Genomic DNA, 25,571 nt, shown 5'->3' on the forward strand with positions numbered 1-25,571 from the left:
GGTCCAAGAACCACTATTCTAAATGTTATTCATAAATAAATCTCACTTTAATCTCATGTACATCTGGTTATTTGTTACATTTTCAAATATGTTTGCATTCCAGGTAAGGGTCTTCTGCAAAAGTGCACATTTATCAAAAAGGCCATAGGGTTTTTGTGAGCTGTCTACAAATGCATAAAAAACAATTAGGTTTTGTTTTGTCCTTGCTTGCCTCCACAGCACCTTAACACCTGAAAGAAAGGAAACATTTTTTAATTATTTCCTCATCATTACTGTTCTCACTATAACCGTGATAAACACAGATATGATACAGTGAGTAAAGGTGCTACCTGATGTGGGTCCACAGTCACTTTCATTAAGGCCAAAGAATAAATGCTAAAGAGAAAAACAAAAAGAGGAACAGAAACTAAAGGAACACAAGGGTTTAATCAACAGGTGAAGAAAGAGAGAGAAGAAAAAGAGTGTCAAGAAGTTAATAACATATCACACAGCATCAGCAAAGTAGATATAAACTCCCTCACATTCTCTCATGCTAATCTTTGCAGAGTCAAGTTACAGTTCACACTTCCTCTACCAGCCATGACAGAAACCAATACAATCTTAATGTACCTTTTCCTCTATTTCCTTTATTTGTCTCTTTTGCAAGTCAATCCTGTCCTCCAGCTCTCTAATTCTCTGCAAGGCAAAGACAGACATGGTTAGGTGGTCAAAATATATTCAAATGTAAAACTAAGACCATTTGGCCAGATCTCATACAATCATCTACATCTGTAGAAAAAGAAACTGTTGTTAAACAGTTAGACTGCGACCGAACTATTCCTGCATATACTCCAAATACTTTGCCTCCCTCCCATCATGCTCTCTGTATCCATGGTAGCTGTGTTGGGTAAGAATGAGTAGCCATGGCAACCAAAGAGCAGCTTTAGCAGCAAACAGTGGAAGTTGGTCCATATTCAAGACTTTAAACCTGAGCAGCTTATTCATTTGCTGCAGAATAACACATTAGTAATCTTGACTGTTATTTAGCTGCAGTATATTTAAGTGTATTCAGGGTTAAAAAGAGAGGATACAAATTCATTGTCAAATACACTTGTGGACATTTACACTTGTACACAGAAATGGAACTCTAAAAAGACTTCAGTGGAGCTGATGCTGAATGCCTCAACCAAACACAGCCCAATCATAATTAAGGTAATAGTAACAAGCTGTTTATTTTTAATTACTAGACCACTGAGCCAGCCAGGGGACTGAGAAAGTGCATAGAAAAGCTCAACTATGAAGAAGAGGAAACAATTTTACTGCACTACTGCAATTTTACTGCACAGTGAGATGAGAATTTCTGTATCTTTATTTGTCGATGACATCGAAGAGGCATAACAGATATAAACAACCCTGATTCCCAAAAAGATCAAACACTGCAAAAGGTGAATAAAAACAGAATGTAATCATTTGCAAATGAGCCGTGTTCACCAGCAATGGTTTTACTGGGTGTTCCGAGGCCCATATGTTTCACAAAGTGGTGAACCTCGCTCTATCCTTGCTTGCATGAGGATCATTGCTTTCCAGGATGCCCCTTTCATACCCAATCATGATACTATCACCTGTTACCAATGAGCCTGTTTACCTGTGGAATGACTACTTTCCCAGCCTTTTGTTGCTCCTGTCCCAACTTGTTTGAAACGTATTGCTGCATCAAATTCAGAATAAACATACATATTTACAAAAATCTATAAAGTTGACAAGGTAAAACATTAAATATTTTGTCTTTGTACTGTTCTCAATTGAGTTAAAAAGGGTTTGGAAATGATCATGTTTTTTTTTTTTACAGTGTTCCAACTTTTTTAGAATTAGGGTTCTAGTTTGTGGCCTACAAAACTACCGCATAAATGCATTTAATTAGCTAGTACATTTCATGGGTAGTTGATTAAAATGAGTTAAAGTGTTCTATGGAGATTAGAAAAACTATGTTAGTAAGTTGCAATACAAATGAAGTTGAAGGTGCTTGAATGAATAACATACAGTATACTGTACAAGCCATGGGTGTAAAAATACTGTGAGGGCTGCAGAGTGGAGGGATACTGAGGTAGTGGGGGGAGTATTCAGATCGCAATGATATACACACACTCACACACACAGCCACAAAGTCATTATGTCTCATCTTTTCACTCTTCCACTTCACATATGCACTTCCAGATAGAGTTACAGGTTGCACACATAGGGATACTGCATCTTTTTCATAGGACCAGAGATCTGGTGGGGTCAGACGTCTCAGACAGGGACCAGGGGTCAGATTGAGGGAGGGCAGTAACCTGACTGAATTTGTTTTAAGCCTTACCTGCTGGGACTGCTGTAGGAGCTCCATGCGCTCCTGTAAGATCTGACTGTCAAACTGCCGGCTCTGCCGGAGAATCTGACGCCGCAGCTTGTCCACGGCTAGCCTCAGCTCCTCCCTCTGCCTGTCTGTCAGCGACTCGGCCACCGCCCGGCATGCCGGCTGCTCCTGCTGCAGAGCGCTATACAGCGTGGCCTCCAGCTCCTCGATCCTCTGCACAGCCAGCCATATACACACACATACAGGTACACAAACAAACACACACACACGCACACACACAAACACACACACACATGGACGTGCACATGCGGATGCAGAAACACACACAGGCATGCACAAGCACACACATGGAGGCACGCACACAAACGGATACACAAATGCACACAAACACACACATACACACACAAACACACACTACTGTGACTATGGCAGATATGGGGAACACTGTTCCACTTTACATTGGGGATTATTTAGGCTTGGCCTTCACATGGTATCTTCAGTATAATGACACCACGAACCGTGTTTTTATTTTCAGTCAGATGAATGCTGAATTGCGCAATTTCCTGACTGTTCCAGCAAAGTTACCATTTAAAAACCAAGCGTTCACCAACACAATATAAAGTGGAACCATAAACACAAACCGACGCCAAAACTGGCCAAATCAAATGGTTAGAATTATAATGAGAGTGACCAAAGTGTTAACTTCTGTTTTCTGCCTATTTAAGTCAGTGGGAGGGGAGAATGTTTAAAGATCATTCATTCTTCACAAAATCTAACAATGGAACCTTATTAAACCCATTCTGTCCTGGATTATTCCTCAACTTCACTGTCTGTCCACATGAACCAAGTAACGCAGAACATTCATTAAGGCATTACATCTTCACATCTTGTGCAGTTTGAGAGAGTAAATCAGTGATTGGCGTTCTCAAAAGATCAAAGAGCATTTGGCCAATAAAGAAGAAAACCAAATACCCCAACCAATTCAGTGGCTCAGACTGTTCACAGAATTTGGACTTCAGCGGTAAAAGATGCAGTATCCCAGCACAATGTGACAAATTTTACCTTCATGGAGCATTCATGATGTTTAATGGGATTCCAAATGTTTATATGTCATGCTGGAATGATAATGTTGCACCAGTGCACTCCTGAATCACTTCATCATGAACCATTTTGCCTTGTCCCCAACCTTGGTTAATGTAATAATATAAATAAGTGGATTTTGTCTATTTGACAGGCCAACTTTTGCATAAAGGGACAAGTCATACTGCTCCAGGCTCCATACCATGTAGGCCTGGTCCAAGGCCTGCTTTCTGTAGTCCAGCTCTTCCTCGAGGAACCCCTTCTGCTTACTGAACAGCTCCTGCAACAAGATGTGATATAAAGCATACGATAGATTTACAACAGAATGGTATAGTACAGCAAATTCTGTAGAATGAGGAAAATTATGAATTTGTGCTTCATTTAGCATCTGTTTGACATTGGCTTGTTTTGTGCAACATTGAAAAGTCAAGCATATTTGCATTTGACATTACAAAACAAAGAAAAAACATCTGAAGATTGTGTTCTCTAATGGTAAGTTGATTTTTCACCTTGTCATTTTCCAGGTCAATCATCTTCTGTGTGAGGGCGGCCTCTGTGCTATCTATCTGCTTCAACCACTGTACAGGGAGGATTGAGACGCAGAGAAAAGGCAAGAGATTAATGATTTCAAAGAAGCTAAAATTACTAAATTATTTTCACCCACATTTAACTTACTAAAAATTACTCAAAGGAAGTGGCTGTATACAGAGTGAGGTGTTGTGGCAGTAAGTGTCCACTGTGTGTCAGTAACAACACTGTCTGAGAGGCCTTACCTTTTCACACAGTGAGATCACTGTCCCTGCCTGGATCACTGCGACCTGCTCCTCATTTCTGAGATTCTACAGAAAATGCAACAGAGTTATCAGAGATTGTAACTCTTCAAAACGATGGCAGATCTTATTTTAATCCAACAGTGTGTTTGAACTAACCCCATTATCCCCCAGGATATCCAGTTTCTTCATCAGCTCAGGAATGATAACATCCTGCACAGAGGATAATACCATCAGATATAATATTGACGTCTGCATGCAGCCTTAAAGGAAAATAACATGGGTTTGTGTAAGTGTGTTATCACCTTGACTCCCTCCTGATGGCAGTAGATCTGCAGGGCACTGCTGCTGTTCTCAGGGAACGCAGACATGTGGAGATTGAGGGCAGGAGATCTGCGCTCCCTCTCCTACAGGAAGTACACACCATGTTCATACTCATATACACAAACCTAAGTACCTAAGTACTAAGTACTGCCACACTAGCACTTGTACAAGTCCTGCAGTCATGTAATAGTTCACAACATGGGTGCTGGTGCACTGTGAGACACAGAATGTAAATGAGAGTGAAGAGGGAGTGAATGAGGGATTTACTTACATGACACTGAAAACATGGTCAGGATCTGCCAAAATGAGGGAGGTGGAAACCCGTAGTTTTCAAATGGGAAACCAAACCAAACCACGCCAAACCAAACCAATAGAGGGTTTGAAAACACATGCTGAAACTCAAAACTGAGAATGTGATCTCAAACAGATGCTAGTTCGTCTGCTTCCAGACACAAATCTTAATTAATAGATGCAATATCAACTGATATGAGTGGTGGGTGATTAAATGAATATTCCTAATGCTATCTGCGTCACACCCCTAGGTCAGTCAACTAACTTCTTTTGGTATATCTACACTGCTAACATTTTTATTGAAAAAAAAAACAAACTTAGCTATTGATAAACAATAAAAATCCACAAGTAGACTGTTCATTTTTCCTTAACAATCCATGGACCTTAGTGTTTATTGTAAATGTAAATGAAAATGTAAACAAAATGTAGGACATGCATGCAAAATGAGAGACAAAATGAACAAAGATGGGATTGAATGGTGAACTTAAATATATTTTTATTCATTAAAAATTATACTCATCTTAACACATTCTTTCATTAAAAAAATATTCCAGTTCAGAGGAGCAGGTATGCACACAGCTGCCATGCACAACACAGATGCACAGAGACAGTGGAGGACTCAAGTGTGTATATAAGTGAACAGTATGTCTGTCTGTCTGTCTGTCTGTCTGTCTGGTGAGTCACTGTATGTAGGTCCTGCGTCTGGAACTGAGATTGTTGTTGTCGCCTCCTGGAGACAGTTTAACGTTGGTACAGTCTCTTACTTCCAGTTCCAGCACCCTGAATTCCAGCAGCTCATTCTGATCCCGAGCGTCCTGAACCTCAGCCTGCAGCCGCGACTCGGCCTGCTGCAACACACACATCTACAGAGACACGCACACGAATATACACATCTTTGTTAAACAAGTGAAGGGGTTTGGCATACTTTACAATGCATTACAAATAATACTCTGAATAATGAATGTCCTGTACCTCAAACTCTTATGTTTTTCAGATAGCTAAGACTTATCCCAAATTAATTATCTCATAATTGTTTTGCTAAAATTGAATTCAACTTCTATTTAAAAATTATGGCTAAAACATATTATTGGTTGTGTTTTGCTAGAACCATATCATATCATAGAGGAAGGTCATAGATCACCAAAGGGTTGGCACTTGTGATGTATGTGTATGGCACTTGTATTCTATGCTACTTCTGACTGAACTTAAGCACTCAATCATAGGCCTTGCACTTACAACTTCAGTTTTTTTTTTCATCTTTTTAGATTTAGTTTCTAACATTTCATGTTGTATGCATTTCCTGTTTAATGCTGAGAATAGAGAGAGCACTTTGAATTGCCTTTGCATTTGAAATGTGGCCTGCCTTGATAAGACAGTTTATGATTTAGCACAGAATTTTATGAGTTTTACACTTTCTTATTTAGGCAAAGTTCATGACCAGTAAAGTGTTGCATTAAAGTGAGTACAGGCCAATGCACTGTACCTTCTCGTGAAGTTCCTGGTTGGTCCTGAGCAAGTACTGCTTCTCCTCCACCCACTTTGAATCCTGCCATAACAACCAAACACAACATCAGCAAGAAATGACACTGCCAGCAACAGAAAAAGGATCGCCAACGACAGGGTGTAATGACCAAAGCTGTCAGAAACACAATCAGCCAACTCAAAACCATCTACTGCATCTTCAAATGACACATGCAAATGAACCACAGACACAAACAGACAGGAACAGAGTGGCAGTAATATTTTATTGATCCAGAGAAATAAAGACCACTCCGGAGGTAACAGGCCAAGGAGCTGCATTCACAGTCATCATGAGGTCACAGTAACAGGAGGAACAGAAGGCAATCTGAGGTGAAAAACAGCAGAGCGGGAAATCAAAATAACAGAGCTGGATCAAGCCCCAGTGGCACAGGCAATATGCAGAAAACATGCAGTGACAAAGGGAAAGCTTCACAACAAATGAAGAAACTAAGAGTAGTGATATGAATTCATCATAATAATTTCAGTGTTCCTCATGATATTCAGTATAGGTTATAATTAAGGTGCTCTCTGTCAGCATTTCTTTTAATCTACAGAGTTTTGACAAAATAGGCAGGGCTTTTCTTCTACACATGCATGGGTTTGCCTTCGTTCGCAAACCAAAATATTTAGCGCTGACTTTTGTACATATTAAATAAACTAACATCAATGTAAACTGTGTATTTTCATAATCAGAAAGGGTGAGACAATACTGGATTAAGATCTTGTCTATAAATGTGAGCCTTCTCTCCAGGCTGAAAAGAACAATAAGAAACAGAACCAACAACAGGAAGGATAGAGGGTGAGGCAGAGCATGCAGGCACAGAGCTTTGACATCACACATGCAGGAAGTGAAATCACAGGATTCTGCGGAAGACCTGGTCGGCATAACGCCAGCCCAGGAGCAGAGCGGCCAGACAGACATGCAGGAGGGCCAGTGAGAGCAGGACCAGTGAGCTCCTGTCACCCTCCCTTGTCTTTGTTACCTGCCCCCTCTCAGCCAGGGCCTTCTCCAGGTCCACGATCTTGGCCTGGCAACTGCTGAGCTCTGCCTGCAGCTGCTCACGTGTCTGTGGGAGGGAAAATTAGCCATCAGGGACCACTGTGCAAATTGGCTAGACAACAGGAAAATACACACTGAAAACTTTACGTGGTAGTACTCCAAAACATAATTTTCACTTATTTACTAGACTTGGCAGTTACAGTATATTCACAAATTATGTCCCATGTATGTATACATTTTTGCAAAGTTGTATAAATGTTTGAGAACTCCTGGATGGCAGGTAAAGAAGGGAAGAGAGGCTAAAAGTGATACAAACCCTGGCCTCTCTCTCAGCATCCAGAGAGCCCCCCGTCTGCTCTTGGAGAAGGGCATAGGCCCGCTGGAGAGCCTGGTACTCTCGAGTCAACTGACGGAAACGAAGCTCTGACTCTTCACGGGAAACACTCTTCATTTAAGAAAAACAGAAATAAAAGGCATTAAAGACATATTATATAAAAGAGACATGTACACAAACTGTTACCTTATCTTATTTGTTAGCCCATCGCTGTAAAAAATCTTTTAATTATCTGTCTTGTTTTTTGTTCTGTCAGCTATCTCAATAGTTATGTAGCACATCTTTAAGATGTTAAAAGTACAGAATATGGTTGAAATTATTTTCTTTTAGTATCGCAAGGCTTACCTCTTCCAAATCCTCCTCTGGAGTTGCAGGCGTGCGGTCAGTGAGGTCAGTGTTATAGGAGGTCAGAGAAGAGGTCTCAGAGTCTATCGACTCCTCATCAAATCCAAAATATGTCTCCACAACATGCCTCTGCAGAGGGGTAGAGAGGACAAAAGGAGATTGTTAACATTGTTAAATAAAACACAAACCATAACATCAATTTCATTATTAAATCCATAGCAAGTCAACATTAATAAATTCAGATTATATCACACCTGATTTCAAATCCTAAATCAACCACTTATATTATGCTATATAATATATGATGCTCATATTTAAAATAACTGCTTCCTTTCATACAACTATATTTAAATCACCAATATTTTGTCTAAAACTTGTCCAAGTCTGCATGTTTGTTAACTTTTTTCTTGCTACTAACTTTCCAAACCCCACAAAGTACCTTACCATCATGTTTATAAGTCATCTCCTGGCAACCAGAGAAATAGAGACAGACTAGGGCACAGAGGCAAATGAAGGCAGAGAAATAGAGGATAAGGAGGAGGTACTCCGTCATGTTGCTACTAGAATAAAAACACCAACTATAAAGAATCTCCCAAAAACACATGTATCATATCTTGGACTATACTATCTGATCTATAAAGCGCTCTGCAGGCCTTCAGCAAAGTCCACAAAGCACAACTTTTTTCCGTTGCTTTCCGTTGCACTCCCACACAAAATGGAAAAGCAGACAACAAAGCTTCTGGTTCCAATGAAACCACTCCAGCAGAAAAACCAAAAGGCCAGCTTCTGTTTTTTGTCTCGAAGCTCATATATTCAGCTTCTGCTTTAAATTCCACAAAAAAAAGAGATTAATTTGAGGGTGAATGCCCAAGTACCAAATCGCTTTGCCCAACTTGCATCCACCTCGCCAAGGAGACGAACTGGCTCCAGCAGGAGAGGTAGGGGACAATATCTGAGACGCATCTACAAACTCCTCCTAGCAACAGCCTCGACTCTTAAATGTCCCCTGACGTATTAGCCCAAACACGCACACTCAAACGCACATATATCAGCAATTATTCACACACAAGGAAGCACAGATATGCAAAGACACAATCTGCTACACACAAATCAGGCCTGCACTGTTTTCCATAAATGTTTGATGTTCCTACAATAACACTAAATACACAAAATTTATAGAATAAAAATAAAACATTTCCACTAGCTGTGGGTGCAGGAGTTGCGTGTGTGCTCAGCGTGATGCTCCCAGCTGTGAGGGATACTGTCATTATTGTCCCCTGAGCCCAATTAAACACAAACATACAGAGAGAGAGACACACACTCAGCTGGAAACAGCGCTTAAGGATCAGTCAACCACAGATAGGGTAGTTACACACCACTGGATTAACAGAGGTTTTAACTCACTCTTGGGCACTTACTTTAGACAGTTTGAGAGGTTTCCTCCTGTTCTTTTTGCTCATCACCAATCGGTCACGTTCCTGGACACAGACAAACAGTAGACCAACATCTCAAACCTTGTACCAGAAAGACCAACTTCAAACCTGAGACTTAGACATTACTCAGTGAGCTGCACAGGCTTCACACAGATAACTGTCAGCAGAATATAATATTTCATGTAGCAGTGTCAAATTTTGTCTCTTTCTCCAAAATCTGAGGTCAAATGAGAACACAAGAAGATTACAAAAACAGACTGATGATTGAGATGGTAATGGTGGACAGCAAATAATATGGTCATAGGAATAAAGTTGAGTTGAAGCTCTATATAATGACAGAATTCTAAGTTTGTGATGAGTGATTGAAACATAAAGAAAGGAGTGTGGGAGGGAGAAAGACGAGTGAAGATGAAAAAATGAGACACTCTGCTGAATTAGAGATTGTTATTAGAAATTTCTTCAACCAATAATACATTCCATTATCCACAACCACTACCCCTTCTGAAAATACAATTATTCATCTAAATCAATAGAAAAATTGTTTGCAGATGCCTATCCAGTGAGGTAAATACCTTGCTCACTATGGTCTATACATCAAGAGCTGTTAAATGGTATGGCAAAATGTCTGACAGGAGAAAATTTAATATCATCTGACAGAATATGTCTTCATATCATCCAGACTCCCTCCCATTTTAGAACACTCTTCATTTTTTTTCCAGAAGAAGTGTGATATATCAGCATTCATTAAAGAAACTCCAGATGACTCATACAATATGTTAAAAATAGTGACAATTTTGGAAATGCAAGCATTAACATGAAATCAGAAGAGAGCAATTTCTGCACATGTAACAGGCCTCTAACCCTGGTGGTTTGATTAAAATCCTGACCTGCGTGAGCTCGTCAATGATGCCACGTTGCTCAGAAACCTGCAGCTTGAGGAACTCCACTTCCTGCTCTTCATGGGCGTGGCTCAGGTCTGTCAGGGAGCTTGGCCGTTTCAACTGGGGCTGAATGGATTGTTGCTGTGAGGGGGGCCGCGAGGAGGAGGCTTTTTCCTTCTGAGGGAGGGGTACAGAGAGAGAGAGAGGCCAGTTCGTGGTTGAACAGACAATTATTTCACACATTTCCACAAATGGCCAGAAGAGATCCGGTTCCATTTTTGGTAAAATTCTCAGCGACACCCAAAGTACAGTAACAAAAACTTTCTACCTCCACAGATTAAAGCTAAATATCTGCTATTCTCTGCTAATATTTGAACTTTGAATTCATCTTTAACCAGAAAGAAGAGATACAAGTGCTGGGTGCATCTCACCATCTCAGCATTCTCTCGGCTCAAGTTCTTCAGTTTCTCCTCCATGCGTTGCAGAGTTTGCAGGAGGTCATCATTCTTCTTGGACAGCCGCTTGTTCTTCTCAAACAAGGGCTTCATCTGGCTCTCTGCCTCCCGCACCCGCTTCAACTGGACAGAGGAAGGAAACAGGGAGGGGAAACACTGTAATCTCAAGTCTTACCTTCAAGTGACACAGAATTTCCACTTTGAGCAGGAGAGGCAAGATCAAGCCTGGAAGGCTTTGAAAATGAAATGTTTTAATACACGTCTCATAGGCATGTTTGTTTCTTTATCTGTGTTTGTGTGTGTATACATGTCTCATGAGTGTAACAATATGTTTTTGTGTATATGAATGTCTTTAATCATTACATGTATGTACTTCTACATGTGTGCTCCTCACTAGTTCATTCCTCTCATCGGCCAGCAGTGCATTTCTGTCCTCCAGTTTCCTGATGACCGAGTGGAGCTCGGCAATCTTCAGCTGGAACCTCCTGATGTCACGCTCCTCCACTTCCTGTGGAGCAAGGGGGAGAGGAGAGGAGGAGGAAGACAAAATCTAAAACAGGGGAATACATGCAGGCAGGCAGGTAATGGAGGTGGATGGGAAAGACAAGGTGGCAGGATGAAGTTTGAAATGCTTTTTTACAGTGCAAAAGTGAACCTGTACGTGTAGTATATCCACATGCTTCTCATGAATGTATGAGCTGTAGGTGTCACTGCATGTTTTCCATGTCACTAGGAAAAAATAAGCAATGCATTTTGTTTGAGTCCAATCAAATTTTTTTCCCTAGTGCACCTAAAGCCAGGGTGCCAGCAGCGAACAGCAAGAACCAATCCACTAGCTTTTCTTTCGTTTAGCTATTTTAGAGGCTTTGTCACCTTTTAAAAACCAAACCTAATGTTACATTCTTACAGATGCACGAGTATGGGTTTGGTTTTGTGTCTGTGTATACCTGGTTGTTGAGCAGGTCTGGGTTGTCCCCCAACCCAGGCACCACCTCTCTCTTGGGGCTGCCATGGTTGTGTCGCTCAGCTTCTCGTACTTGGCCCAGCTGCTCATCCAGGGCTTCCTTCTGAAGCTGAAGCTTCTGGGTGTAGCCAGCCTGCAGCCCGAGCTCCCTCTCCAGGGCACACACCACCCGGTCCTTCGCCTTCAACTCATCCATCTATAAGAGGGGTGGATAGGAACATGGAGGTGAGTGGTGGAACAAGTGAGTGAGTCAGACGGATAGTTTTCCATTAAATTCCAGTTACAGCTGACATTAATATTACTGAAAATGTTCACAACAAACGATGCAGATGTTTCTAAGATCATGTTGATGAAAATATATCAAACAAATGTATGACATTCGGCAAAAATTAAGCTTGATCCATTTATTTCACTCCCTTTACCGCCCTTGTGAGTATCTGGCTTACATGAAGTATGTTGTTCTTCTATTTGATATGTGTGCAAACACTTTGGCTTTGTGTGATGCAACTTTTAACTTTAAGTCGCACACTTTCTACAACTTCAGTCTAACGAGCTGTGTGCTCCAGTGGCCGACAACAGAATAAGGGAGTGACAGTGTTTTAGCTTTTAAACTACAGTGCTTCAGCTATGATTAATTTATGAAGCTTTGTTCTAGCTTTGCGTTCACACAATGTCTTCTGACAAATGTTCCCAAATGTACTTCTCTCACTATTTTGTTCTCAAACACTGGTACTTCCTGCACTTTGCGCTCTTCATCAATCAGTCATGCTGAACTCTTTTTACCGCTGTAATACCAAATATCATAAAGTCTGCTTGTTCAGCCATTCCTTGACTAACAATAATGTCTGTTATGGTAGCCCTGCTGTATGTAATGTGGTTAATGAGTAACTGCAGCAGAAAACACTTTTATTTTTGCAGATAAGCACCACACGGAGAGATAGGCCAAGGCAGACAGTGCAGCAATTAGCCTGTAACCTTCATACAACGTCAGTGAGATAAACCCTTGGCTGGAAAACAAATGTTGTGTGTGAGGGAGCCTTGGTGATAATCAAATGTGGTTGGGACAGACAAAGGCTATAAAAATAGCAACTGCTGGGTTTGTCCGGCTAAACAGTCACAGGAATAATAATGTGCGGTTTATAGGGCAGTTTAAGATCTATCCTTTCAGAGTCATTACAGCCCAATATTTTGTAATTTAAATTAGGTTAGTTCATTATGGACATAACAAGACAGCCAGGGCCAAAGAAGAAGTGATTACATATAGTACTGAGTTTTAAAGGCCCTGAAACCCAGTTTTAAATACAAATTTGTTAACTGGAGCATCAAGGTAAATAAAGTTTAAATAAATTAAAAAACATCCTGATAAATTTTAATTGCCTTTTGTGTAACATCTAGGAAACATTACATTCACCAGCAAGTATGCCGTTCAACAGTCTTTGCTAGTTGCCATATCAGCTGATAACATGTGTACTGTCTGTGATGTATGTCTTCCCAGCAGCATGTGGTCTCACCAGTCGGCGGATGTCTCTCTCACAGTCCCGTTTAATACGGTGGACCTCATCCTGGTGCTGTTGGTAGGCCGTGCGGAGATCCGCTGCTTTGGCTTTATCTGCCTGCAGAGCATTTCCAAGGGCCTCCTCAGCCTGCTTTCTGGCAGTCTTCTGCTCCTGGATCTAAAAGACCCCCCCACCCACGCACATGATGATATTACTACACACAGAACCAAAAACAACAAAGAGAGTGATACTCATTTACAAACACATGTCCTATCCCATTAAACTTTTGTAATGATAGATGCCCTGTTTGTCTAGAAAGGCTACAATGGAACAATAGCTCGGCAACAGGCTTTTCCACCCTGCTTCCTGTTTTTCAGCAGGAACTTTGCACAGTCCCCCATCAACACTCATGGACACACACACAGACACACAGACACACACACACACACACACACACACACACAAAAGAACATGGTTACAGAATGCCAACTTTACACATTAAAACTGTTTGCTGAAAAAATACAAAAACAATATATTTAATGTTTTACCTCTACCATCCTCGAAAGACTCAGTTGTTCACAAGCAAGGGTGGAGCAAGTTCACCACTTTGTAAAACATATGATCGTATAAAGGATGTTACTACACGGGCTCAGGGACACTTCATAAAACCAATGTCGCTAAACACAGCTTGCTTGTCTTCTGTTTTTATTGACATTTTACACAGCGTCCCAACTTTTTTTGAATCGGTGTTGTATAATGGAAACATAATTAATACTGCATTAATATCAGCTGTATACATGCTACAACCTACCTCCTGCTGTAGCTTTATCCTCTCCCCATCAAAAGCTCTCCTGGCCTCCTCCCGAGCCTCTCCGAGAAGTGCATTTTTGAGCTTGTCAGCAGCTCCATCTCTCAGGGCGTTTACAAGCCCCTGGAGCCTCTGCACCTCAGAATCCCGGATCTTGATGGCCCGGGCCAGCTCGACGTCATGCTGCCGCGCCAGGGCCTCACGGACAGCCGCTACCTCACGTAGCTTTTCTTCGTGGAGTTTGGCACGCAGGTCAGTGAGCGCTACAGCGTGTTTGTGCTGCTCAAGCTCCCGAGCCTGCCTTTGCTCCTGGAGCCGCTCACGGAGCTTACATACCTGGGAGAGCAACACATTTTGCCATTAGAGCTGCGTAAGAATCCAGTCAAGCAGTCATCTTTATACATATCACAGACCACCAGTGTATTCATCCATGTGTGCAGCACACTGATGACTTTATTTGCAACTTTGTGCCTTAAGTGCTGGCAGTCAGAAAATGGATAGCTATGAAGTGGGGCTTTATTCCCCAACAGGGAGCAGTAGACATTCAAATACAGAACAGTTATGGTATCTGTGTTATGAGGATACACAGAGAGGCAAACCAGACTGAGAGCTTTTCCAAGACTATGTAAGACCATGTACAGCATTAGAAGGGCAGGCCTAACAGCCGCTGAATAAATATAGTGCTGACTGGCCAGGTGGTGTGCACAGATGAAACACTTGTGGAACTGGCATATCATGACACAGAAGAATAAGCTCATACTAAATGCAGTCACCATGATTGCAGCTCCTATATGTGTTACTTCTTTATAAGTGTGCATGTATTGAATATCAGCTGCAGCAACAAAGTATTGTCTTCTTTGTGACTGTGAGCGTGCATAAATAAGTAAATAATATATAAATAATTCTTTAAAACTGGCCATGTGCCATTCCTCTGCCTTCATTGTGATGAAAGGGGACTACCTCTCTACTGTCATTATGCTTCTACACAAGGCCTCCGCTTCTTCCTCTTCTTCTTCCTCCTCCTCACCTTGCCCCGTTCCTGCTGCAGTTCAATCTGGACATCCATTAGTTTGCTCCTCAGCTCCTCGTTGGTGGCCTGCACTGAGTCGGTCATCACCTCTGACTTCTCGGGCTTCCTTCCCTTTTTAAAGGGCGGGCCTGCAGGGGGTGTGGTTGATGACATAGCACTCTGGCCGACCCAACAGGACGGACACAGAGTGCCAGGTGTGGCGAAAAGGAGGAGAGAGTCAGTTTCTGCTCCTCCTCCCTGCAAGCATCATCATCATGTCGTTCTCAAGTCTACATCATTGCTGGGGGTTGCTGAGAGTTTGCATTAGCGAGAGAAAGAGAGACGGACAGACAAACAGAGAGACAAAAGAAGATGGGAAAAGGGTGAGTCAGTGTTAAAAACTGGGTTACACGACACTACTCTGCACAATAGTCTGGGCCAAAGCCACATGACGTGCTACAGACTAGTGAAAACAGACTATTTTTGGGACTAACATTTACACTCTCCTCTGTCGCCCTCTTCTCTCTAACACATACACCTGGGCAATTTATCATCATCCTATTCCAGTCCCTGGGCTGTAGTTAAACGATCCATAGCGCATGAGAATGTGTCTGACCACCATTGTCATAGTCCCTGGCCTCACACATCTCAACACTTCTGTTTCAGCAGACTAATAAATCCATCCTTTATGTTGGTGATTATTTTGTCCAAAGAATCCTCTAATCTTTTCTGGACCTGCATATATACTGTACAGAAAAAAGAGCTGTCTTAGCATCACTGTAGTCCACTTAACCGCTGCAGAATAAACTAACAATCACATATCAGCACCCCTTTATCAATTTACTACAAATTCCCTGAACACTGAGAGTCTGTGCTAATGGAGTTGAAGAGAAGTCTCCTTGGAAATTTTGATACAGAGATCTTTGTTTCAGTCTCACCTTCTCATCATGAAATAATTTACTGTTTCAAATAGCTATCTGATGGTGAATGCCATTTTATCCTTCCACTTTACCCATGTGTGTAATACAAGATCCCACCGTCGTTCTAAACTGGACACACTGGAAAGAGTGACAGCTGGCATTATTTGTCTGGTTATAATGGCCATGATACAAAACAAATAAAAGCAGCAAATCATCGCAACCTGAGAAGCTGAAAAGAGAGAGTGTTTGATATTTTTGCCTGTAAAATGACTTAAATGATTATCTAATTATTAGAATGTTTTTTATTAATGTTCTGTCCAGCGATTGATCAATTATTTGACTAGTTTCAGCTCTAATGTAAAACCAAGTATATCATTGATGAGTATCAGCTAAATTGGAAAAAAGGGTGACATTCAATTGAACCAAACAAACCAAGGCATACACAAAAGGATTTACTCTTTACTCCTCTTCCTTTTTCCCCACTGAAGGCAGGCTATGGTTGTGTTAGCAGGTGTATTTTTGGCATAGTTTGTTGTAGATGTTGCTAAAATGAAACAAGTTCACTGAGCTGTAAGTGGACTCCTCTAATCTCTTCCTGGAAATGAATTGTAACCCAGTAACCTTACAGTCGTTCTGCTGACTATTAAATAAATCATGCACGATGAGGGAGCACAAGCATTAAGACCATAGGCGCCTCCATCTTTTTCTGCACACACATAACCAAATATTCATACAACATACACAGATGGCAGCAATAGTTACCAAGGCAACCCTTGCTCTCAAAAACTCTCTTCCTCTCATAGCAAAGGATGAAGGGAAGGAGGAGTTTTACGGTAGATTTGAGACACGCACAACACACACAGACATGGTGCTCTGCACACACAAAATATGTACACATTATTGAATCGTATAGAGGCTACACATTGGGATAAAAACCTTCATGCACACATGACTTTGTTATCTGGTGCAATCTCTGAGCCGAGGTTGACTGAGAGACAGAAATGTGTTGACGCTGGAGGGAAAGGAAGCTTTCTTCCACACAGATTTCTACACAGCACGCACAGTCAAACGTACAAAGTGGGGGAAAAAAATCCACAGAGCACTAACAGAGAAACAAACCTACAACCATCTCTCCCCATCTCCACTTACATTCTCTAACCTCTCTCAGCCCTCCACCCCCACTTGCTGGCATGGTGATGTTACCGAGCATAGGCAATCAGTGATCTCACTCTCATTCACAGAGGCAGGAAAAGAGAGGCAGAAAGCACACAGTCTCTGAGTCTTAAAAAGAACAAGCAGGGACAGACACAGATGACATCCATTCACACAGGCATCAAAAGCTCTCTGCACTTATTTACATCAGAAACAAACATGCATTTGTTTACAGTAGGTCAATAGACTTGACTCATTTATTTCATGAGTACAAAAACATGTCTTCTGTACACTTTCACCCCTGCCACTGTTTTAAGCATGTTTACCCATGTCTGTGGCATTATGAGAGCACAGGTGTACCCGAGCTGAAATGGCTGAGAGGCATGATGGATGGTTTCATTCGTTTTTCTTCATAGTGGAAAGAAGTGTAGAAGCTCCTTCCAATATCTAGATATAATGCTTGTCCTGTGTGGATATGCCACTTAAAGTGGTTTGATGCATGTCAATCATTTTATACATATTTGTCTTCACATATTTTGGGTCAGAACTAGCTTCTAATAACCTTTGCTTGTTGTTTTTACAGCAGAACCCTTGGTTAATAATGTGTAACATATTTTATGTACGTATATACAACCCATAAAACAAAAAGGTTGGGATGCCCCGGACACTAGTTGTTCTGAAAGTGAAATTCTTTCTCATTCTTGGTTGATATACAATATCAGTTGTTCAACAGTATGGGGTCTCTTGCTGTATTTTGAGCTTCATAATGCACAACATTTTTTCACTGGAGACAGGACTGGACTGCAGGCAGGCCAGCCTTGTACCCACAGCCACACTGTTGCACTGTAGCACATGCAAAAAATGTAAGTACCTTTCAGCAATCCATGCCATGTGCGCTAACATACCCCCCATACTATCACAAATATGGCCCTATTCCTTGTAGACTGTGAAATCCCTTCTACTTAAACTGCTAAACTACTTGCCCATGCAAATTATTCACAACATGGTGAAGCTCACCCCATTCTTGCTTGTGAACAACTGAGGCTTTTGGGGATAATACAATCACCTGTTACCATTTAATCTGTTTATTTGTGGAATGTTCCAAATAGGTGTTTTTTGAGCAACTTTTCCAGTCTTTTGTCAACCTGTTTGTTTACAACATGTGGCAGGCAGCAAAAAAATCGGTTTGAACGTAAATATATTGTCATTGTACTGCATTCAACTGAACATGGATCGAAAAGGATTTGCAAATCATTGCATCCTGCTTTAAAATGTACATTTTAAACAGCATCCCAAAATTTTTGGAACAGGGGTATGATATCAACCAAACCCAGTTCCCACAAAGCCTCCTTGAGCCACATGTTCTCAAGCTGCCAGCCAGAACCTAACTCTGAGAGTTTATAGGGGAAAATGGAACATTTTATAGGAGTACCAAGAAGCTAACAAGCACCTTTAATGTTCACAGAAGCAAACAAAAGCCAGCACAGGTCATAGACCTTAAATTACCTCATCCAGTCTGAGTATAAACAGTTGCCCAGCTTATATTGCACTGGAAAGCCTTTGTGTTTGAAGAAAACCTTTCAACAGACAAAACTGATGGCCACAATCAAAAAGTCATCATCGACCATGCTATAATCAACAGATAGCTGATACAATGTTATGCTCATAACTAAAAAATCATTATGACTCATCAAATCAATCAAAAGTCAGACTTTGCAAACACTTACAAAAACTGAATATTACAGTAACAATAAATGGACATTCAAGGCAAATACAGTCCATTTATTTAAATGCATTGAATGTAGCACTGAGATAGCAAGCTCAAACAAACAGTGGTGCTAAATCACTTGATGGTGACTGAAAGAAAGAAGTGATGACGAAATTTTGCAGCTGTTGAGTTTCACAAGTAAGCTAATTGCTGCTTGAGAAATGGACTCAAAGGTAAAAAAAACAAAATGTATCCATCAGCATCAATACAACATAAGAATATTAGCTTAAGCACAAGATAATCAAGGATTTATGCTGGTAAATGGCTACCATTAGCTGATGTTGAAACCTTCATTCTTTCTAACCAGGCTTAACAATGTGTGACAAACATATAGTTAGTTTCATAACTGCCTCAGGATATCCCCCTTCTCTCTGTGAAATGGCAGGCCTGTATAGGGTTACAACAGTGTACTGACTGGTCGGTGTTCCTGCCATTTAGTTGAAGGAATTAAATGTATGGTGTGATTATATTTGTTTGTTTTCCTTTGTAATAATATCTTTTATAATAAACATCAATAGTGAACTGTACAGTATAGTAGACAGTGGTAACAGCTGCCTAAAGTAACCTACTTTAATAGCTGAAAGCCATTAAATCGACTAAAACTTTCAGTTCTTTTTGTTTCTTCCTATGAAGAGCCAAGATGCTCTCCACTCACTGCCTGTTTCTATGCAGCTACCAGATTTATCATACCTCAAAATTCCGATTAACTCTACAATAAAGAAGTTATACATCAAAAGAAATCAAGAGTGGTGGAGTAAGTATTGGCATTAGTTCAATAAACCTCTCCTCGGTGGACATCTGAAAAATGAAGCCTGCAGAGAGATATGTAATTATATTAATAAATATTATAATGATATCAGGTTAATTATTATTAAATGGCAGTGTTGCTGAGAGATCGTGAGCATCATCAGCATCATGATTAAAGTGCACATTGTGATTTGTACTTCACAAAAAGTCATGATGTATGATATTGGAGCCCTACTGGCTACAAAAACCAAGAATAAATTACTATTACCTTTATTATTTTGCGATTACAAGTCTGTGCTATAAAAATGGATAATAGCACACCTTAAAGTCTTGCTTTGTCCTGTTGAAGAGGAGGCACAGGGGATTATGAATGAAGCAAAGTAAATGTTGGGTAGACACACATCTTTGCAATGGTCGCCCAGCTTATTGCACACTTACAGATGGACCTCCTCAGTGCTAGACAGACCACACACATACTCACAAAGTGTCAAACATTAACTACACTTCAGTGATACACACAGACCCAATAAATACATAAAAGAGCTGCAAATGGAGCTCAAACAAAGACGCCTTACTTCTCTGTCCAAGTTAAAAACTCAACGGAGAGGATGTGGACAGGCTGAGATATACTCCTGTTTATACTAAGCATTTGTTTCGATGCCTCATAGGCTTATATATGGACACAACACACATATATTCTCACTGTAGTCATTTCAGCACCAGCACAGTGTAGACTGTCAGGATAGGCCTGGCCACAGTCCAGACATCCTTCTACAGTCCGCAAACACACACACACACACATACACTTAGCGGTCTGGTGATACTCCAAAGGCACTGTAAAGATCTCACTGAAAGGCTGAGTAACCAAGCCAAGTGCAACACAAGTGAAGCATATGACCTAAAAACTACTATGCCAACAGAATGACTACAAGTTACTGACCCCAATGACTAGTCAACCCAAACAGATAAACAAGAAGTCTCTCTCTCACTGTCTCTGTCACACACACACACACACACACACACACACACACACACACACACACACACACACACACACACCACCTACTCAGTCATCATTCGAAAACATGATGCTGGAGGCATGTTTTTGGCCTATGCATGTACATCTATGTGTATCTATGCTTTTGCATGCATGCATAGGTGCATCTGTGTGTATGTTAGCAGTGATAACCTCTCCCCCTTCAGAAAGACATGACAATGCAATCAGTAATGTGATTAACCTTGCCTCTCTCTCTGACTACACAGCACATCTGTCAGTACTGGCTGGTTGCTACTTACCCCTACCTTACACATAAACATGAATACACAGTACAGACATTTTCTCATCTGCCCCATTCTTTGCATTAAGAATTTAGGATTTACTACGCTTGTGTGTCTTCACGAAAGGGTTGTATAGTGAAGTAAAGAGAGAGGCAAGGACATCAATGTAGTGCACAGGGATGATCAAGGTAGCAGCTTGTTACTCAAAGTGTTAAAGCTGAGAAAGCCAGGGGTGTGGAGGGAGAGACAGAATTATGAATGAAGTGGGATGAAGTAAGTTAGGGGAAAGGAGAGTGGATAAAGGCATGGGGTGAGGGAAAAAAGAGAGGCAGACGGTGACTCAAACAGGAGTCCAATGCATGACAGCATTCACTGACATTATACTATACATTATACTGACCAATTGAGGTCAGTGTGAAAAAATATCACCAAATGACCACATGTGGACAGTGACCCTATCTTCCTTTCACAATAATAATCATACCTTTGTTCCAGCACCTGCATGAGAGCAAACCCTTTCTTCGGATCAGTTAATATTCCACATACAATGAGCACAGCATGCATCATGCTGTTTGTGGCGTGCTCTTAACAAGCTGATCAAACAGAACTGAGTGTGCAGCACATGTTGGCTGTCCACTGGGGCAGATTTACGAGCCTCTGGGGACGCCTGCCACGGCAGCAGAGCTGTTATGACAGAATAAACGCCGGTAAACACAGCAAACGGGCAAAGATCGTGCATGGCAGAGGACTGGTCTGCTAAAGGGACATGGTGGGGCTGTTGGGACGGCTTAATGCGATGTGGCCAGCTCTCTAATGAGCTGTCAAATGGGAGATTATATGGTAGAGTGCTGCTGGAGGGAGCGCATGTACACTGCTGACAGCCTGCCTGTCCGGCTTGCCAACCACACCCCACGGCGACATTTACGGGGCTGCTGCAGCATCCTCCAGCCACAGGTCGGATGTCCTTGCACTAGGCTGCGTTGAGTCAAATGTGTTGATGTTTCTGTGTCAATCACTGTTACGTAGCATTTCCACGGTGCTGTTCTAGCGTGACAAACGTGGTCCTTACAACACCAGTGGCCTCCCTTACACCGGGTAGGACGAGGGAAGAAGCGTCGGTAATGTAATGGTTACATCAGGAGGACGAGGACAGTAAAAGCAGTTGAATATTAATCGCAACGTCGGGCAACGTTATCATCACGCCTAATACTTCCTCTTTAGCTAGCTGGCACACTCGGCCAGAGGCCAGAAATGTCACACAGGTTCACGATGCAGACAAAATGCACATCCCCGTCTGGGTCGACACGAGGCTCGGCAGTTTCTATAACTGTTAGCTAGCCCGGACTCACATCGAAAGCCAGATATGATGGAGCCAGGTCGGCGGCTCTCTGTCCGTTACCGCACCGTAAGCACATGAAACACGGATGTCGGATGCATGTCACAGTAGCTAACCGCCTGTCAGAGCGCACAAATTATTTACCAGAAGTTGTCTGTCATCACAGACGGAACAAACTTACCTGAAATGGAGGTCCAGCGGTCACAAGTGTGCCGATGTTGAAACGTCGCTGCCCAGTTTTGCTTCACATCCAGGAAGGGAGGCTGGGCTTCGGTGTGGAGAGCCGTGTTCACTCGCCTCCAGCACTTACAGAGATGTCGACCTCAGCTAACTGAGACCACTGACAACTTTATTCCTCTGATATCACACAGATTTTTCCAACCGTTGGCGCAACTGCCCAAGTTCTATTTCCACCGCTGCTGTTATCCTCGAGCTGCAGACCGGATTCAGCTCCAGGCTTCTCGCGCCGCACGTTGACACTTTGCTCCACGCCCACACACGCGCGCGCGCACACACACACAAACACATACACACACTTGGGCGCACGCGCGCCGTCATCCGTTCTTACACATTCCATGCACATGAGTAGAGAAAAAAAGATAAATAAATAAAACGATTCGATGCCCGCGTCGACGTGAACGTGGCGTGGCCGGGCGTCGCCGGTAGCGTGATAGAAGCGCGACACCTGACTGCGTGTTCAAGAATGACACCGCGCGCAGTAAATGCGTGAATACGCCGCCGGTGCGGGAGAGACGTACGTCGTCAATGCGTGCTGTGGCAGACAGACTGAAGACGAAGACGATTCATTTGATATCAGATGTTTCCTCAAACAGACGTATTGTTTGTGAATAAAGCATTTTCCCATTAAAAGAAGAAACTCAGCAATATATTGTGGAGTCTCTGATTCCTTTATTAGACTAAAGTTGGGAGTGATATCATCTTACTGTATTTTTTTATTTACTTTGTAACTTATTTTACATATTAAGTCATTCATTTAATTGACATTTCATTGATTTATTTTATTTATTGTTGTATTAAATTATATTGAATGTTTCAAGCACCCCTGTAAGTTGTAGTGTGCGTTTACCTGGTTTGTAATTCACACTACTATACATTAGATGATGATGATGATGATGATAATAATAACTAATATGTTTTCTGCCATTGTTCACCAGGCATCATAAAAATAATTTATAATCTATAAGGATTGTTAAAGGTTTACCATCAGCATGTCCTGTCTATATCTTGTTCAATAACTATGATGCATTGTAACTGAAAATCTTCAATTACAGGTACTGCGGGCCTACTAATTCAGTATGTCTATCTAGGACGATATGACTCGCCAAATCATAAAACTGGGTGAAATAATTTGACAATATGAAAGTGGCATGAGTGTGACCCAGATTCTGGAGGATGCATTACTTACGCACAGCTGCCTGTCTCTGCCTCTCCACACTGCGCCTTCCTGTCTGCCATTCACAAGCAGCACCACACGCATCATCACAGCTTTCTGTGGCGGCAGCATATGCAGCCAATTGCTGCAGGGCAACACAGGCCATAGGAAGTACAAGAAAAAGAGCACAAAGATGAGTTTCAATTGCCTACATCATACCCTCTTCTGCAGTGGCCAGTAACTCATCCAGAATTGGAGTCCCAGCAGGCATTTCATTTCGAGGCTGTACAGGCTTGTGCTCTGTATATGTGTGGGACATTTCTGAGTGAGGTAAAACAGGCGAGCAAAGGGGGCGAGTTTGGAGTATGAAGCTGCACTCCATTCAGGTTCTTGCTGAGGCTAGCAAACAGACACCCAGATGGAGTGATAAAGTGAAAGAACACTGTGGTTGCAGGCAGAGAGCAATGCGGGGAGGGAGGGATGTGTGCCCTGTTTGGTTTTGGTGAAGGATTGACTCAGAGAGCGAATGTGTGTCAGAGAGCGGTAATGAGTGTTTCTGTTAATTGTTTTGCCTGAGGTATTTTTTTACTGTTTTCCGCAGTATGGCATGTTCTGAGCCTATTTTTGTACCATGCTCTCTCGGAAAGAACAACAGGAGAATCCACAGAAAGAAAGAGGAAGAAAGGAACAAGTAAACTTATTTTTTAGTTGATACCACAACAACCTTGTGTTTTAGGCCTGGTGATATCTCATCATCTGATAAAAGAACAACCCCATGTGATTAGATTCAAGTGATCGAATTTGTGATGATTAAAGTGTTAAAGTGATGGTTGGTGAACAGTATCCTGGGACTGTGTAACGCTTCTAAGAGAAGCCTTACTGACTCGGCTGAATGGACAAGTTATATAACCATCCCAACCACAGATTTCTTCATGAGAAGAAAGAAACAATCTCACCCATTAGCTTTGATAACAGCAGATCTAGTCAGCCGGCCTATTTCCATGGCTTCGGCCCAGTCATGAGTAAAGCAGTGGTGTGAGGAGCCAGTGTTTTTATTAACCTAACATAATCATCTTAGGTTTTCAGCTCCATGAGAGCTGTCCATAATAAGCTTAACATATTCATGACTGCTGACAGATTAAACTTATTATAGCTTTTAGCTCTGGCCTTTGGTACTCCGCGGGGACCAGAGATTCAAATGAGGAATATAAATATAGAAAGCTAACCCTCTATTGAAAACATTAGACACCTTTGTGTCCTTTGCGGAAGTCAGCAACCAAACTGACCTATTTTCCACAATGTAACCCCAAGTCCTCAGTCTGGAGTGCTCAGGGTGACGTAACACTTTCATATGAAGGTAATTAGGCTTCCCGGGCATGAGTCACCACTGTTAGTCACGAAGAAAATCTGATGTTCCATGGTCCATCCCCAAAAAACTTAATTCATAACATGAACATAACAAGATGGCAACCTCATGTGTAACAGAGAAAAGCAGTCTTTGAAGCTGCATTGATTGTAAAAGCTTTTCAGTTTCTGACTTTTTGGGTAATATATGAGGTGTTTAATGGAAAAGCTGTTGCTAAATGTTCCATTAGACAGTCCAATGCTTTGCTCCACAAATGCACCATTACTGCCCACACCCAGAATCATAATACAAGTTGTTTAATGTAGCAACAGTGCAAGTATATGACTCACAGGGAGAGCTATATAGAGCTGTATTAGCATTACAGTGTAGCTCCAGTGGCTTAAAATGTATAATGTATTATATAATCTTCAACTTGTCACCTTAAAGTCATCATAATGATATTGCAGTCTGCAATTGAGTGTTGCGAGCCAGATTGCACTTTAAATTAGATGGTTTCTATTCCTGCTTTGAGCTTTTTTCTGGACGTCAACTGAAAAGATTTCTGTCTTTTGTTTTAGCATCTCATTAA

At 41.6% G+C, this 25,571-nt stretch overlaps 1 protein-coding gene across 1 annotated transcript; it reads right to left on the reverse strand.

The window, feature by feature from the left end:
• Positions 1-355: 355 nt before the first annotated feature.
• On the reverse strand, positions 356-22,828 carry jakmip1 (janus kinase and microtubule interacting protein 1). The gene is made up of 22 exons (XM_041943667.1): positions 22,426-22,828; positions 15,062-15,354; positions 14,038-14,370; positions 13,242-13,403; positions 11,714-11,926; positions 11,161-11,274; positions 10,743-10,889; positions 10,318-10,488; positions 9,416-9,475; positions 7,998-8,126; positions 7,635-7,763; positions 7,302-7,385; positions 6,281-6,343; positions 5,562-5,660; positions 4,488-4,589; positions 4,342-4,395; positions 4,186-4,251; positions 3,922-3,990; positions 3,615-3,692; positions 2,336-2,545; positions 610-675; positions 356-406 (listed from the first exon to the last, which is right to left on the reverse strand). Exons 2-22 carry the CDS (start codon positions 15,215-15,217, stop codon positions 356-358), a joined length of 2,556 nt encoding a protein of 851 aa, XP_041799601.1. The 5' UTR covers positions 15,218-15,354; positions 22,426-22,828.
• Between the last annotated feature and the right edge of the window lie 2,743 nt (positions 22,829-25,571).

This window comes from Chelmon rostratus, chromosome 9 (assembly GCF_017976325.1).
Source record: "Chelmon rostratus isolate fCheRos1 chromosome 9, fCheRos1.pri, whole genome shotgun sequence".
NCBI classification, from domain to species: domain Eukaryota; kingdom Metazoa; phylum Chordata; class Actinopteri; order Chaetodontiformes; family Chaetodontidae; genus Chelmon; species Chelmon rostratus.